Source organism: Chaetura pelagica, unplaced genomic scaffold, assembly GCF_000747805.2.
Source record: "Chaetura pelagica isolate M959 unplaced genomic scaffold, ChaPel_1.0 scaffold159, whole genome shotgun sequence".
NCBI lineage: Eukaryota > Metazoa > Chordata > Aves > Apodiformes > Apodidae > Chaetura > Chaetura pelagica.
The window spans coordinates 3937393-3951829 of NW_009954555.1; the positions used below are offsets into that span (position 1 = coordinate 3937393).

The 14437-nt window shown below is 51.9% G+C and overlaps 1 protein-coding gene across 1 annotated transcript in view; it reads left to right on the forward strand.

Annotated features, from left to right (window-relative positions):
• ATAD3A (ATPase family, AAA domain containing 3A) overlaps positions 1-10252 on the forward strand; it is a 21395-nt gene extending 11143 nt beyond the window's left edge. Inside the window, 4 exon segments of the mRNA XM_010005179.1 lie at positions 1-33; positions 2794-2961; positions 3437-3545; positions 10050-10252. The exon segment at positions 1-33 is cut by the window's left edge and continues 20 nt beyond it. Of these exon segments, the coding sequence (XP_010003481.1) occupies positions 1-33; positions 2794-2961; positions 3437-3545; positions 10050-10229 (490 nt within the window). The 3' untranslated portion in view covers positions 10230-10252.
• The last annotated feature ends 4185 nt before the right edge of the window (positions 10253-14437 follow it).

Genomic DNA, 14437 nt, shown 5'->3' on the forward strand with positions numbered 1-14437 from the left:
ATTCCTGCACAGAACAGGACAGCACAGCAACAAGTAAGTATCTGTTTTCAGCCTTTCCAGCAGCTGGTATTTCCCTGAGCTGAGGAAAGTCTGTGGTGGGCAAATATCATCTGTGCTACTAAGGACCTGAAATATGTGCCATCCATACTGTGTGTGGCTCCTTTCCAGCACTGGTGGGAAATTCTTTCCTGAAACAGGGCTGGTACCTGAGCCTCTTGATTGTCTTAATGAGCACATTCTCCTTCTTGATCAGTTACTGTTGTTTAAACAAGGAGAGGTTTGGGCCCATGGAAATCAGTATCACAGGAGGGTTGATGCTGGCTGGTTCAGAGTCTTTTTAAAGATGCTGCAGTTGGTGCTTGTCTGAGCTGCTCAGATGAAAAAGAGCCACGTCCTGACCACATTAATGAGGAGAGGTGACCTTTCCTTGACCTTTTTCAAATCATCTTTTATTTTATTTGTGTGTGTGTATGAACATTACTTAGTTGTTAAACTGCTTTTACAAAGAAACTGAGCCAGCAAGGAAAGTTGTTTCTGTCTGTGTGTGGGAAGGTGCTGAACTTCCCCCTTAGTAAGGTTGTAGTGAAATACCTGTCAGAGGAACCTCCCAGCATTGAAATAAATATTCTAGAAGTTCATTGTTTCATGTCTCTTTTGGACTTGTTAAAAACAATCCAGGTCTAGCTGATATTTGCATGTGTGTGGCTTCTCTGTACCCTTCCCTGTCCCAGTGAGGAAGATGTGCCTTTCCAAAAGGGGTAACTGCTACAGAACAAGGTGTTGAGCCTGCAAGAACCTGCCAAGATCCTTGCTTTTCTCTTTGTGAGGAGAGTGAGTCTCTTCTGAAATGATAGATAGAATTGCTCCATAAATGCTGAGTTGTGTGTAATTATTATTAAGCAATGTTCTTGCTGTTTGCAAGAATAAATAGAATAAATTTATACTGGCAAAATACACATGTTCTGCAGGACCCAGAGCAAATGGGGTTTAAGATGGAAATGCAGTTTTCCAGGGTAAAAACTGTGGATATCCTGAGCTCCTAGGTGAGCTCTGGAAATGTCTTCTTTTGTCCTGTGTTTGCCAAGATGATGTTTAAATGAAACTGCAGAACTTTTAAGAATAACAGCATGTTTTGCTTGAAGATAGTCCCCCATTTTTCTAGGAAGTAGTTCTTTTTAGACTTCAAATGTCCAATTGCTATGGATCTGGCAAAGATTTATGATTGCACTGCAAGGCAGTGACTGCAGGAGGTGACAAGGGGACAGTTCCTTCCCCTGATGTTAAATTGCCTGAGCAGAGCTCTGGGCATGCCTGGTTGGTGCTGATGCCTCCACTCCCAACAGCTGGGCTGTCATTTTGTCAGATGTTGAATTCAACCCTGATTTAAACTGCCAGGCATCTAGGGGGGCTGAGCACATCCTGTGATTCATGCACTGCTCTTGGCTTCTGAGCAGCCTTTGTGCTGCTTTGGGCAATAAGGGGTCCTGGATCCATGAATGGGAGTTGATTTAAATTAGTCTTAGTGCCTGTAAATCCAGCTGCTTTGGTGAGACCCTGAGGAGTGATGTTACTTTACCTGGGGATTTGTCACCAGTGTCACTCAGCACTGTCAACTGCTGGCTTAAAATTCCCAAAGAAATTCCTACATCTTCCTGCTGGGCCTGCAGGGCATCAGCTTAATAATAACAACCATTCTTTCTCCAGGCTGTCTTCCTGCAGGGCTTTGGGAGGCACCTTGGTCAGAAGCAAAGTTTTTATGCCTGTGTGGCTCTTGGTTTGTGAAGTTACCTTGAGAAATGGCAGCAGGGAGCACAACCCCTGTGGATCAGGCTTTAAACAGCCTGCAGGAATGTCAGGATTCCAACAGCTGGGGTTAAAAGCCCATTTCAAGTGAAAATGCTCTGCTAAGCTGGTAGCATCAATTCAAGTAGAACTGGCAGAGGGAAGGAGCATCACTGCTAAGGAAAAGGAAGGGCTTCTGGCTTGAAAAGACACATCTGTAGCATGGAGCAAAGCTTGGTAGAACCAGCCACCTCTGGGTTAGGGTACCTGCTGTGGGTGCCTCTCTGTGCACATTGGGCTTGAGAGCAGGAACGTGTGGTCAGACCTGCCTGAAGGAAACAAGTCAAGTTACCAGGTGCAGAGTGACCTTCCCCTGCACAGCCCCAGCAGTGGTGCAGCTCCCTCCCTGGGCCAGGATGGGCCCATTCACTGCTCTGCAGCTGGCTCAGGTCTCAGTGGTGCTGTTGGCTTTCAGTTGGGCAGCTTCTGTGCCTTCAGAGCAGGAGCAGCTCAGCCCCTCCTGCCTCTAGGGAGCTGTGCAGGCAGCAGCTGGGAGTCAGTTCCCCAGGCTGGCATTGCAACTGGAAATACAGGTGTGCCAGAGAACATCTCTCCATGTTGTCCAGCCTTCTTCTGAAGGCTTCAAACAGAGGGCTCTGGGAGGTTGGACTATGGCTGAATGTTTGTGACACTCCTGGTGTGGGAGAGGTGGGGAGTGAAATGGTAAATCAGGGCACTATGGCAGGGCCAGAGTGGGGAAGGCTGGTGTGGGAAGGATAAGCAGTGAGTTAAACACATTTCAGTCCTAAATACCTTAAACTACACATTGAACTGCATGTTCATGTTGAACTGTAGCTGAACATGCCACTTGAGCTGCTGGTTGATACAGAGCTGGTTCTCCAGGTGGTGAGAGGTCTTTGGTGCTGGCCCTGGCAGCTCCCAGTGTTCAGACTGGTTCCTTGGGGTTTATTTTTATGGCTTTTTTTTTCTTCTCTTGTTTCCTACTTGCAGGTTTATGCTGGTTTTAGCAAGCAACCAGCCCGAGCAGTTTGACTGGGCCATCAATGACAGGATAGATGAGATGGTGAACTTTGACCTGCCCCAGCTGGAGGAGCGGGAGCGCCTGGTCAGGATGTATTTTGACAGGCATGTCCTGAAACCAGCCACAGAGGGCAAGCAGTGAGTGTCCCTGCAGAGCTCTGACCCTGCAGGATTCTCTTTCTTTTCTTCTTCATCCCCTTGGCTGTGATTCCCTCACACTGAGGTGCCTCCTGTTGTGTGACCCTTCCCCACACGTGCCATGGTTTGCCCTTAAAATGGAGGAGTCTGCACTGGAGCCAATAGTGGGGACACTGTTGGAACTCCTCATATCCAACAATTTGTCTGTGCTTGGCTGAGCAGAGACAGGTCACCCCAAGTGACCTGTTTCCCTGTGTGCTGTGCAGTCTTCTTGGCCTTGCTCCAGGTGTGCCCCTTTGTGCCACAGAACTGGAGGAACAGGAGAAGGATCCTTGGGCTGGATCGTTCTCCAGAGATTGATCCAATCTGAGCTTTGGTTTCACTGCAGTGTTGCTCTTTACAGAGTCTACCCCTGACTCCCTTGCCCTCCTGGCATGTGGCTACAAGGACTAATCCTTCTTCTCCTGCTCCTCAGGCGATTGAAACTGGCCCAGTTTGACTATGGGAAGAAGTGCTCAGAGATTGCCAGGCTGACAGAGGGCATGTCTGGCAGAGAGATCTCTCAGCTTGCTGTGGCCTGGCAGGTAAGTAGGGCTTTTGTCACTGGGCTTCTGGGTTCCTTTTCCCTTCTTGGAAGGTCTGAGTGTTAAGATGTTGGAGTCCCAGGTCTTTGGAGGTTTCATTTGGAAGCTTAGCAAGGTGTTTGACAAGTGTGTGAGATTCAGAGAGGCTGGGTGAGCTGCCAGGGTGTCCCAGCAGCTCCTGCTCAGACACCATCCTGGAGAGCTGACAGCTCGGGGGGAAGACCAGGATTTTTGGGCTGTTCTGCCTTTCACAGATCATGGTTTAACTTTCTCCAAGCACAGCTACACTTCTTGTGAGCTGCTGATTTTGAAACCCAGGCTGTGTGTCTTCAACTGAGTGGCAGTGATGTGGGAGGGAAAGCAGCCACTGATTGTCCTGGTGTTTCTTTATTTCTCTTCACTTTTCAGAGAGCCCCCTTAGCCCTCTATGTGTAAGGCTTTGTTGCCAGGCATTTTCTGCAACACAAAGCTGTGGTAAATGATCCTTGACTTTTTATCAGCTTTGCTTTTCATCACCCCTTATCTCCTAGCTTATCTTTGCTGCCCAGAAACAGCCTCAGCCTTTATCATTTATCCTTTAAGTGATCTTGAAGGAAGGAGAAGGTGAGGGTGACTAATTTCTTGGTGTCTTAGCCCTGATCACTTTTTAAATGCACCTTATGGTGCCAGAACTATTATTAAGGTTCTGTGTAAAATTGCAGCAGGAGTTTATGTTCCTCTCTGCTGTGACTAAATTGTCAAAGGGCATTAAAAAAATAAGATACAGGAGAGGATGGGCAAAAAGATAGGAATTGTTTTGATGTAGAAGCTTCAGGAAGCAGAAATCAAAGTTGTTGGTGTTCTGGAATGAAGGACTTTGTATCTTATCCCCTTATTGATGGAAAAAGGAAAGTGTGACCTGTCATGGGTCAGTGTTAAAACAGCACAGGCTTCTTGCAGCTCGAGGTGAGACTTTTGCTGAGGGCTTCTTTCCTGAGGAGATGGCTGGGTGGGTGCAGTCCATGGCAGGTTTGTGAGGGCACTGACAAGGGGTGAAGCTTCTGTGCTGAGCACTGCCCTGGAGCTGCCTGCCAGAGCTGCTGATCCTCAGTGCTGCTGCAGGGCTCCTTTCCAGTCGTTGGGTCAAGGAGTTTGGAGCTGTCACTGCCTGGAGCTGGAGGAGAACTTTGCAGGAGGCTGCACTTCATGCCAGGCTTGGCCCACTGACTGTGGCAGGGCTTGTTAACCTCTCCTGTGGCTTTGCCTGTGTGCCAGGGCACAGCTCTCCAGTAGCTGTGGCTGAAAAGCTCTCTAGCAGGAGATCTGACTGCTCTGAACCCAAGCTGATCTCCTGCCTGGCATCAGTATTTTGGGGCCTGGGTCAGTGCTGACAGGTAACTTGCTCTGGGCAGTTTTGGAGCTGGTACAATTCTCCCTCCTCTCAGGGAAGGATTAAGGCTGCAGTTTGACACTCGTTCCTGGCAGCAATTGCTGCCTCCTGTCCCTGCCTTTCTGCTCCCCAGTCCCTCCTGCTGGCACTGCTCTGTGCTGCTGCACCAGGAACTGGGTCAGGGAGCTGATCAGGACTAAAAATAGCCTGGCAAGGCACCTCAGCTGCACACCTGAGGGGTGGGTCAGGGCAGGGAGGGGCTGGATGAACCAACTGGCTCAAGAAAATGCTCCTCAGCCTTTCCTCAGCAGGATGCAGGAGCTGGAAGGTGGTAAGATACAGGTAGGGCTGTTAACTCCTCAACTGTTGGTCTTTTAAACCCCTGTGTGACTGAGCTGTTGGTTCAGGGTGTTGCCTCCCACAGGCAGCCAGTGTGGGAAGTCACCTGCTGCCAGCAGCACCTTCATGGACACACCATGGAGTTCTAGGCAGTTTTGTATCCACACTGGGTGTGCAGAGCTGTAGGGAAGCTACAAAAGGGCTGGACCTGAGGATTTAGGGAGCCTCTTCTGGGACTTCCTACTCAGTTCTCTGCTTTGCAGTTGGTTAAAGAAAAACATCTGAGTTAAACTAGAAGCCTAAGCAGTAGCTGCAGCTTCACAGGCTTCCCTGGTTGCCATTTCCATGGAGTTCTGCTTCACTGTTGGGTCAGTCTGGCTCAGTTTGTCCTCAGTTTACCAAACAGAAAAAATAAGGTGCAGAAAAGCAGGTGTAACCTCTAGCACTGGGAGAAATATTGCTGTCTGGCACAGCTAATAGTCTGCATGCTAGAAATCCACTTTAATCTCCTCTGCAGAAGACTGAGCATTCCCTTTTGTCCTTGTGCTTCTCCATTCCCCATGGCTAATACTTTATGGATGTGGCTTGGATTAGATGTGTTTACACACCTAACAATTCCCTCCAGATCTGTCTGTAGCAACGTGCAGCCTTCCTAGTTCTGCACCCTGTGCTTCAACCCACTGATCTGCTCTAGATAAAATGTCAAAAAAGAGCAACTTTTCATTATTCCAGACCCTCATCTCCAGAAAATTGTTCTGGCAAGAGGATTCCCAGGGGTTTTATGTCCCAGTGCTAATGACAAGGCTGAGCTTCTTGTCCTTTCCCTGCCTCTTGTGCCACTGACATAAAATTGCCTTTTTATCCCTCAGCCTTGTTTATATTTTTTAAAAACTGAAAGATCATCTGGATTTCATGGTTCTGTAGTGGTCTGAGCTGAAGGACATTGTAAGTGAGAGGGCTGTGGGGGTTGCTTGGGGTTTTTTTTATTGTTGGTCTTTTTCTTCTATCTGTGCAGGCAGGTTTCATGATAAATGTGCTTCAGAGGAGACAGGTGGGTTTGGCCAGGTGAAAATAAACCCTGGCTCTTGGCTGAAATGAAGCATTAGGTCATCTAGGTTGGACTTGTCATTGTGCTCCATCCCTCTCCTCTCTCCTCCTCCCCCAAATACTTTGCTTTCAGTTTATTTCCTAACTGGACTTGAGTTAGAAAACATGAATAGTTGCACTGGAGAAAATGGGTTAAAAATGTGTCCAGGCAGAAGGCAGAGGTATGAACATAGAAGCAGCTCAGCCCCATTTTGCTGTGTGTGTGCAACCTGCTCCCAGAAGGGGCAGCTGCTTCTCCCGTTTGCTTTCCTGACAGCTTGGGCCTGAGGCTTTCTATAAATAGAAAGTCATTGAGAAAATCAACAGAGCATGAACTGCACAGCCTTACAGGAGTTGCCAGAGCTGAGCTGATGGTCTGTGCAGTGGCAGGGAGGAAGGGAAGGGTCCTCTCCATTCTGTGCATCCCAGGAAGGCACTCGCTCCATTTTAAACCACCAGATCCCTCTGGCTGGAGGGCTGCCTGGACAAGGTGCCCCTTGTGGCTTTAAATCCCCAGTCATAGCCTGAAAAATAAATAGAAGTCAAAAAAGGAGGTGGGTGAGTTGTGGGGATGAATGGGAGAGGATAATCCCACTGAACAGAACTTCCCACCTTGCCCCTTCAGTGGGGAGAGCAGGCAGGCTGGGTTGTGCTGCATGTGCTGGGAGTATTTTTGGCAGGCTGCTCAGTGTGCCCAGGATCCCTCCTGCTCTTGCTGAGCACAGAGGACAAGTGCCTTTATGCAAAGTGAATTTTCTATTTTCAGACCTTCTGTTTCCCTGCACTCCTCCCCTGCAGCCAGTGTTTGCTCCTAACTTGAAGCAGGAGCACCAGCCTGACTGGTCCCTCCTGCCTTCAGGAAGGATGACACAAAGGTTTTGCACAGGGAAGGATTTTTTTCTTTGTGCTTCTTGCAGTAAAAACAAACCAAAAAAAAACAGCTTTATGGTCACATGTGGTTTGTGCAGTGATCTCAGCAGTTCCCCAAACAAGGGCTACCAAGCAGGGCTGGAGGAGGCTGAGAACTGTCTCAGATCATCTGCCTATTTCTGGATATAATGATTCCTCCTGCAGTGGGGGAGCACCTGGGCAAGAATAACCTGTGCTGGGCTGGTCCCTGCTGTGGTGGTTCTGCCCAGTGCAGCAGCTGAGTTTGGGCTTTGCCTTCTCTCCCATCCCTGGGCAGTGGGTGCATGGGCTGCTCCCTCTGGCATTTCTTTCTGTGGGGCTTTTGCAGGGAACGTGGTCACTTGGTCTGTGGTTTTGCTCTCTTACTGACTGCTGGAGCCTGTGTGTAATACAGGAGCAGCCTTCAGCTGGCCAGGGAAGCCAGCTGGTATTCCTCACTGGGATCTTGGGGCCAGTCCTGGGGCAGTTGGTGGGTGTCAGTGCCAGGGGCAGCTGCCCCAAGAACCTTCCTGCTCCCTCCGGGTGCCACCGCTGGCTGGGAACAATCCTGCCTGCTGTGCTGGGTCGTGTGGGAGCAAAGGTGCATGGAGAGGGAAACCAAAGAGAGGGAGCAGTCTCAGACCTTCCCTGGCCCTAGGAAAGGCCCTCACTAACCTGCTGTCCTCCTCTGCCTCCCCAGGCTGCAGCTTATGCCTCCGAGGACGGGGTTCTGACCGAGGCCATGCTGGATGCCCGGGTGGCTGATGCTGTGCAGCAGCACAGGCAGAAGATGGAGTGGCTGCAGGCAGAGGGGGCTGCAGCCAGCAAAGGGGCTACCCACTCCTGCCTTTCCAGAAGGGAACACCAGTGTGAGGAATCTGCTGCAGGCTTCAGACCAGCGTGTGTGGGCCCAGGAGGAGGCTGGGAGGGTCTTCTGGGCAGGTGGAATCATGTGGTGAGAGAAACGTGTCCATTGGTGCAAGGGAGGGGGAGCTGGCACAGGCTGCCTTTGATTGCATGTTTTTAGGGTGCACCAGAAAGAAAAACAAGGTTTAAACAAGGCAGAAGCAACTGTATTAAAGGACTCCCTTGCTGAAATACCATTGCCTGTGTTTGTCTGTCTGGCCTCCAGGGTGGGATTGTGGGGTAACTGCACAGCCTCCTGGATCACAGCAGCTTATTTGAACTGCATCTGGTACTGCCCTCTTGCAGGCAGGGCTGGGGGTGCTGGGCAGGGCTCGGGGTGCTGGGGGTGCGGGGCAGGGCTCGGGGTGCTGGGCAGCCCTTCAGACCCTGCTGAGCTTCTGGGTTCTGATGTGTCTGCTCTGACTGAACAGCCCCCAAGGCTCTGTTTGCTTTCTCCAGCCAGGCCCTTGCTGCTACAGTTTGAGGGGTGTTTTCCCAGTCACTGCCTGGTGCACTCAGGTGTCCAGCAGGGTCTGGAGAGAGATGTGAGTGGGACTTTGTTGCTGCCACCAAGCTGCTCTTGCTACGTGAGTCTTGTGCTGCATTTCTGGAGCAGTTCTGACCTGTGCCAGTGTCAAGTCATGAGCACAAAGCTTGTCTTGATCAGCTGACATTTGTTCTGTCTGTGTGTGTGTGAGAGGTCAGAAAATCTCCCAGTGGTTTGTTGGGGTGTTTTGGTGTATTTTTTTGTTGTTTCTTTTTCTGAGCTTGAACTGGATGTGAACTCCACTGTAACTACACTGTGCAAGCACATTTGTCTGACCTAAATCTGTGCCCTTGAGTACCTTGCTGAGATGATCTCCTCCAACAGGAGCTGACAGCACTCTGGGCTTTGTCCACTTCACTGGTGGCAGTTGCTGTGTTGGGAGATGCAGCCTGAGCATGGGAGCAGAACTGGGCACCAGGGCCCTCAGAACAGGCAGCCTGGTGGGACACCAGGCAAGAAAGAATTCTGGAAGCTGCCTTGAACCTTCTTGAGCCTTCCCTGTCTTGGGCTGCCATCTTCCCTGGAGAGAAGGGTGTTTTCCATGAGCTGGAAGTAGCTTCTTGCTGTGGTGGGAGGGAGAGCAGGGAGCACAGGGTGGCTGAAGGGCTGAAGGGTTCCCAGCTTTGCCTGAGGGCACAGGGGCTGTTCAGGGAGGTTTTAAGGGCTTTTCATGCCCACTCTAACCACTGCTGCCACTGGTTCTGCTCTGGGTCAATCTTGGCTGGGAAGTGCTGCTTTCCTGGCTGTCTAGGCTTCATTTCTTACTTCACAGGGCATGAATTTCTAGGGCTGGAGGAGGCTGAGAACTGTCTCAGATCATCTGCCTATTTCTGGATATAATGATTCCTCCTGCAGTGGGGGAGCACCTGGGCAAGAATAACCTGTGCTGGGCTGGTCCCTGCTGTGGTGGTTCTGCCCAGTGCAGCAGCTGAGTTTGGGCTTTGCCTTCTCTCCCATCCCTGGGCAGTGGGTGCATGGGCTGCTCCCTCTGGCATTTCTTTCTGTGGGGCTTTTGCAGGGAACGTGGTCACTTGGTCTGTGGTTTTGCTCTCTTACTGACTGCTGGAGCCTGTGTGTAATACAGGAGCAGCCTTCAGCTGGCCAGGGAAGCCAGCTGGTATTCCTCACTGGGATCTTGGGGCCAGTCCTGGGGCAGTTGGTGGGTGTCAGTGCCAGGGGCAGCTGCCCCAAGAACCTTCCTGCTCCCTCCGGGTGCCACCGCTGGCTGGGAACAATCCTGCCTGCTGTGCTGGGTCGTGTGGGAGCAAAGGTGCATGGAGAGGGAAACCAAAGAGAGGGAGCAGTCTCAGACCTTCCCTGGCCCTAGGAAAGGCCCTCACTAACCTGCTGTCCTCCTCTGCCTCCCCAGGCTGCAGCTTATGCCTCCGAGGACGGGGTTCTGACCGAGGCCATGCTGGATGCCCGGGTGGCTGATGCTGTGCAGCAGCACAGGCAGAAGATGGAGTGGCTGCAGGCAGAGGGGGCTGAAGCCAGCAAAGGGGCTGCCACAAACCCACTCCTGCCTTTCCAGAAGGGAACACCAGTGTGAGGAATCTGCTGCAGGCTTCAGACCAGCGTGTGTGGGCCCGGGAGGAGGCTGGGAGGGTCTTCTGGGCAGGTGGAATCATGTGGTGAGAGAAACGTGTCCATTGGTGCAAGGGAGGGGGAGCTGGCACAGGCTGCCTTTGATTGCATGTTTTTAGGGTGCACCAGAAAGAAAAACAAGGTTTAAACAAGGCAGAAGCAACTGTATTAAAGGACTCCCTTGCTGAAATACCATTGCCTGTGTTTGTCTGTCTGGCCTCCAGGGTGGGATTGTGGGGTAACTGCACAGCCTCCTGGATCACAGCAGCTTATTTGAACTGCATCTGGTACTGCCCTCTTGCAGGCAGGGCTGGGGGTGCTGGGCAGGGCTCGGGGTGCTGGGCAGCCCTTCAGACCCTGCTGAGCTTCTGGGTTCTGATGTGTCTGCTCTGACTGAACAGCCCCCAAGGCTCTGTTTGCTTTCTCCAGCCAGGCCCTTGCTGCTACAGTTTGAGGGGTGTTTTCCCAGTCACTGCCTGGTGCACTCAGGTGTCCAGCAGGGTCTGGAGAGAGATGTGAGTGGGACTTTGTTGCTGCCACCAAGCTGCTCTTGCTACGTGAGTCTTGTGCTGCATTTCTGGAGCAGTTCTGACCTGTGCCAGTGTCAAGTCATGAGCACAAAGCTTGTCTTGATCAGCTGACATTTGTTCTGTCTGTGTGTGTGTGAGAGGTCAGAAAATCTCCCAGTGGTTTGTTGGGGTGTTTTGGTGTATTTTTTTGTTGTTTCTTTTTCTGAGCTTGAACTGGATGTGAACTCCACTGTAACTACACTGTGCAAGCACATTTGTCTGACCTAAATCTGTGCCCTTGAGTACCTTGCTGAGATGATCTCCTCCAACAGGAGCTGACAGCACTCTGGGCTTTGTCCACTTCACTGGTGGCAGTTGCTGTGTTGGGAGATGCAGCCTGAGCATGGGAGCAGAACTGGGCACCAGGGCCCTCAGAACAGGCAGCCTGGTGGGACACCAGGCAAGAAAGAATTCTGGAAGCTGCCTTGAACCTTCTTGAGCCTTCCCTGTCTTGGGCTGCCATCTTCCCTGGAGAGAAGGGTGTTTTCCATGAGCTGGAAGTAGCTTCTTGCTGTGGTGGGAGGGAGAGCAGGGAGCACAGGGTGGCTGAAGGGCTGAAGGGTTCCCAGCTTTGCCTGAGGGCACAGGGGCTGTTCAGGGAGGTTTTAAGGGCTTTTCATGCCCACTCTAACCACTGCTGCCACTGGTTCTGCTCTGGGTCAATCTTGGCTGGGAAGTGCTGCTTTCCTGGCTGTCTAGGCTTCATTTCTTACTTCACAGGGCATGAAGTTCTCCATCCAGCCTGTGTCACTCAAGCACAGCTCTTCCCTCCTTCACATCACACGCCCTGGGCTGCTGGGATTGTTGAAGCCAACTCTCTCCATGCATCCCAGGCACTGCAGCAGCCAACTCTCCAAATCCTACCTTGGAAAAGAGATTCCTTGTTCCTCTTGCTCTGCATGTCACTCCCAGCCAGCAGCAAGGTGGTTCCATGCCCAGCTGAGGGCTGAAGAGCTGTGCTGGTCCCTGTCCCTGCTGCTGCTCCTGGGGATGCAACAGGAAAGGAATAAGAAAGGCCACCTGTCAGTGTTCAAGTCCTGCCTCATCAGAGATTTAAAGGCAGGGCCTGTGTCACCTCTGTCTGCCTCAGCAGTGGGTTTGCTTTGCTGTCAGCTCCCAGGATGGATGGTGTCCCTCTGGAGGTGGCACCCAGCTTCACTCTGTGCAGGGAGACAGGATGGCAACCCCGGGCTGAGGTTCTCTCCTCCATGACACTGAGTTATGAGCTCATAGCACTTTATTAAAATAGTATTTTGTATTGGAGAGCAAATCCAAGAGCAGATGGATGAGCCAGCAAATCCATCACTGCCTGTCCCTGTCCCTGCCAGCTCCCAGGCCTGCTCTGTGCTCCACCAGTGCAGCTGGGAGATGGATTTACAACCTGGTCATCTCCCTGTTCCCACTTGCCATCCCTGGAAGTTCTGGCTCTTGATTGTGCTGCATGTGGAGGGAGGTTCTGCTGTGCAAGCCCCTGGGGTGGCATCTCAGCCTTGTCCCCAGTGAGTGTCCCACCCTGTGGGATTCACAGAAGAGTCCCCAGGAAGGATTTCTCTGCCAACCTGTATTTGTGCTTTGAATGGAGAAGAAACACTCAGGCTCTCTTAGGACCAGAAACAGCCTGTGGCTCTTCCCATTTTATTGCAACATTATTATTCTCTATATATGTTGTGGGGTTTGTGGTGGTGTTTGTTTTTATAAAAAGTGGCAAATCTGCTGAATTTGTCCAGCTGGCCTGGGAAGCCTTGAGGCTCCAGGAGGGTCTCTGGCTGTGGAAGGCAGCCTGTCTGCTGCAGGCAGGGCTGGGTGCTGCTGGGTGCAGGTGATGGGGAATCTGTTGCAGGGAGCCTGACAAAAACACACCAGAGTTTCCTGCTTCTGTGGGTGATTTGTCCCTGTGTCCTGGAGTGCAACCTGCCAGGTCTGTGTGGGATTCCCTGCCCAGGGAGGTCTCCTCTCTTGGCTCTGACAGTCACACACAGCCCAGTGCAGCTCCAAGGCCTGGACACACCTTGCTAGGGTCCAGTTTGAGGGCTACCTGGACACCAGCTGTCCCACCAGAACAGAAGAGCCTCTGCCATGGTTACCTCTCCACCCTGCTTCTCCCCAGGCTGCTCAGGGTGTGCACCCCTGAGTTGGTGCTTTCACAGGCTCCTGGTGCTCTGCTGGACCCTGGGACTCAGCCAGCAGCTCCCCCACAGACATCAGCCCTCAGGCACTGGGATAAGGCCCAGTTTGCCCATCTGAGCTGCAGAGGAGGAGGACCCAAAGGATTGCAACCAGCTGGATGCTCAGTGAGTGCCACCAGGCTGCTTCACTCATCAGCTCACCCTGCCAAGCACTGACAGCAACTGGGTGCCCAGTGAAGGGCAGGGCAGCTCTTGCTTTGAAGGGCCTAGGACCAGTGTCTCTGCTGGCTGCTTTTTCCCTCTCTTTCCCCTGCTTCCTTGAGGTAGCAGAGCTTTGCCAAACCTTGGTGACACCTGATCTGTGGCCTCTCCTGGGCTGAAGCTCCAGCAGCACCACTGGGCTCCGTGACAGGATTATTTTATGGGATGTGGCAGGAGGAGCAGCAGGTGGGAAGCTCAGAGAGGTCCCCAGCCAGTCCTCCACCTCTTGCCCTACCTGTGATTGCTCTCACCTCAGCAGAAGCCAGAGCCTCTGTCTCTGGGGTTGCCCATCTTTCACCCTCAGCCTTCATTAGAGGTGCCAGTGCCTCCAGCTCTCAGGCAGTTCCATGACAACAGCTCCTGCCTTCCTGCCTGCCTGGGTTGTTCTTCTCTCTCCTGCTGCTGAGGGTCTTATTCTTGTCGTGGGGGTTTCTTTGCTTGGGGGGTGGGGGTTTTTTAGTCCCTGCTCTGCTCTCCTGTAGCAGCTCCATCCACCCTGAGGAAGATGTGCCTGGATTTGCCCACAACACCTCGTGCAGCAGATATTGGTGCTCAGGGACACTCAAGGTCAGCCTGGCCCTGCTTGTGCCCGTGGGGGGCTGTTCCAGGAGGGGGAAGAGCAGGATGGAAATGCTAAAAGCTTCAGGGTGGCAGATTTTTGGTCCTGCTGGAGTAGGAAGTGAGGTGAACTCTGTGTGGTTGAGGCTCTTGCCCCTCTCTGGAGGAGCTTGTGCCCACAGCTTGAACAGCAACATATTTACCTTCTTTTTAAATCAGTTTGTGGAGCTCAGAGCTTCCCTGTGTTCCCAGGGAGCAGGAGACAGGCAGGCTTCAAATCTGGGACAGTGTCCCATGATGTCACCTAACCTGGGGGAGGTTTCACAGCCAGCACAGCATTTTCCCACCCCAGTCCACCCTGTTGGTGCCTCCTCCTCCTCCCACCCCCCCATCCAGCCCCTTCCCCAGGATTATCTCCCACTTCCAAGGGTTGGAAAAAAACCCAAACAAACCCAGAAGGAAAAAAAAAACAAACCACTCAGAAGCAAAACATGCAAAAAAAACCTATTTTACTGACAAACAGCAAAGGATGGGCTGAGTTTCAGGAGCTGAACTGGTTGTCTATGATACAAACATGGTCTGGAAAGGGAAGGAATGGCTGAAATACACTCCCTTGCTGACCCAAAGGAAATCACAGTGTGCTTTTTCTATTGCCTCCC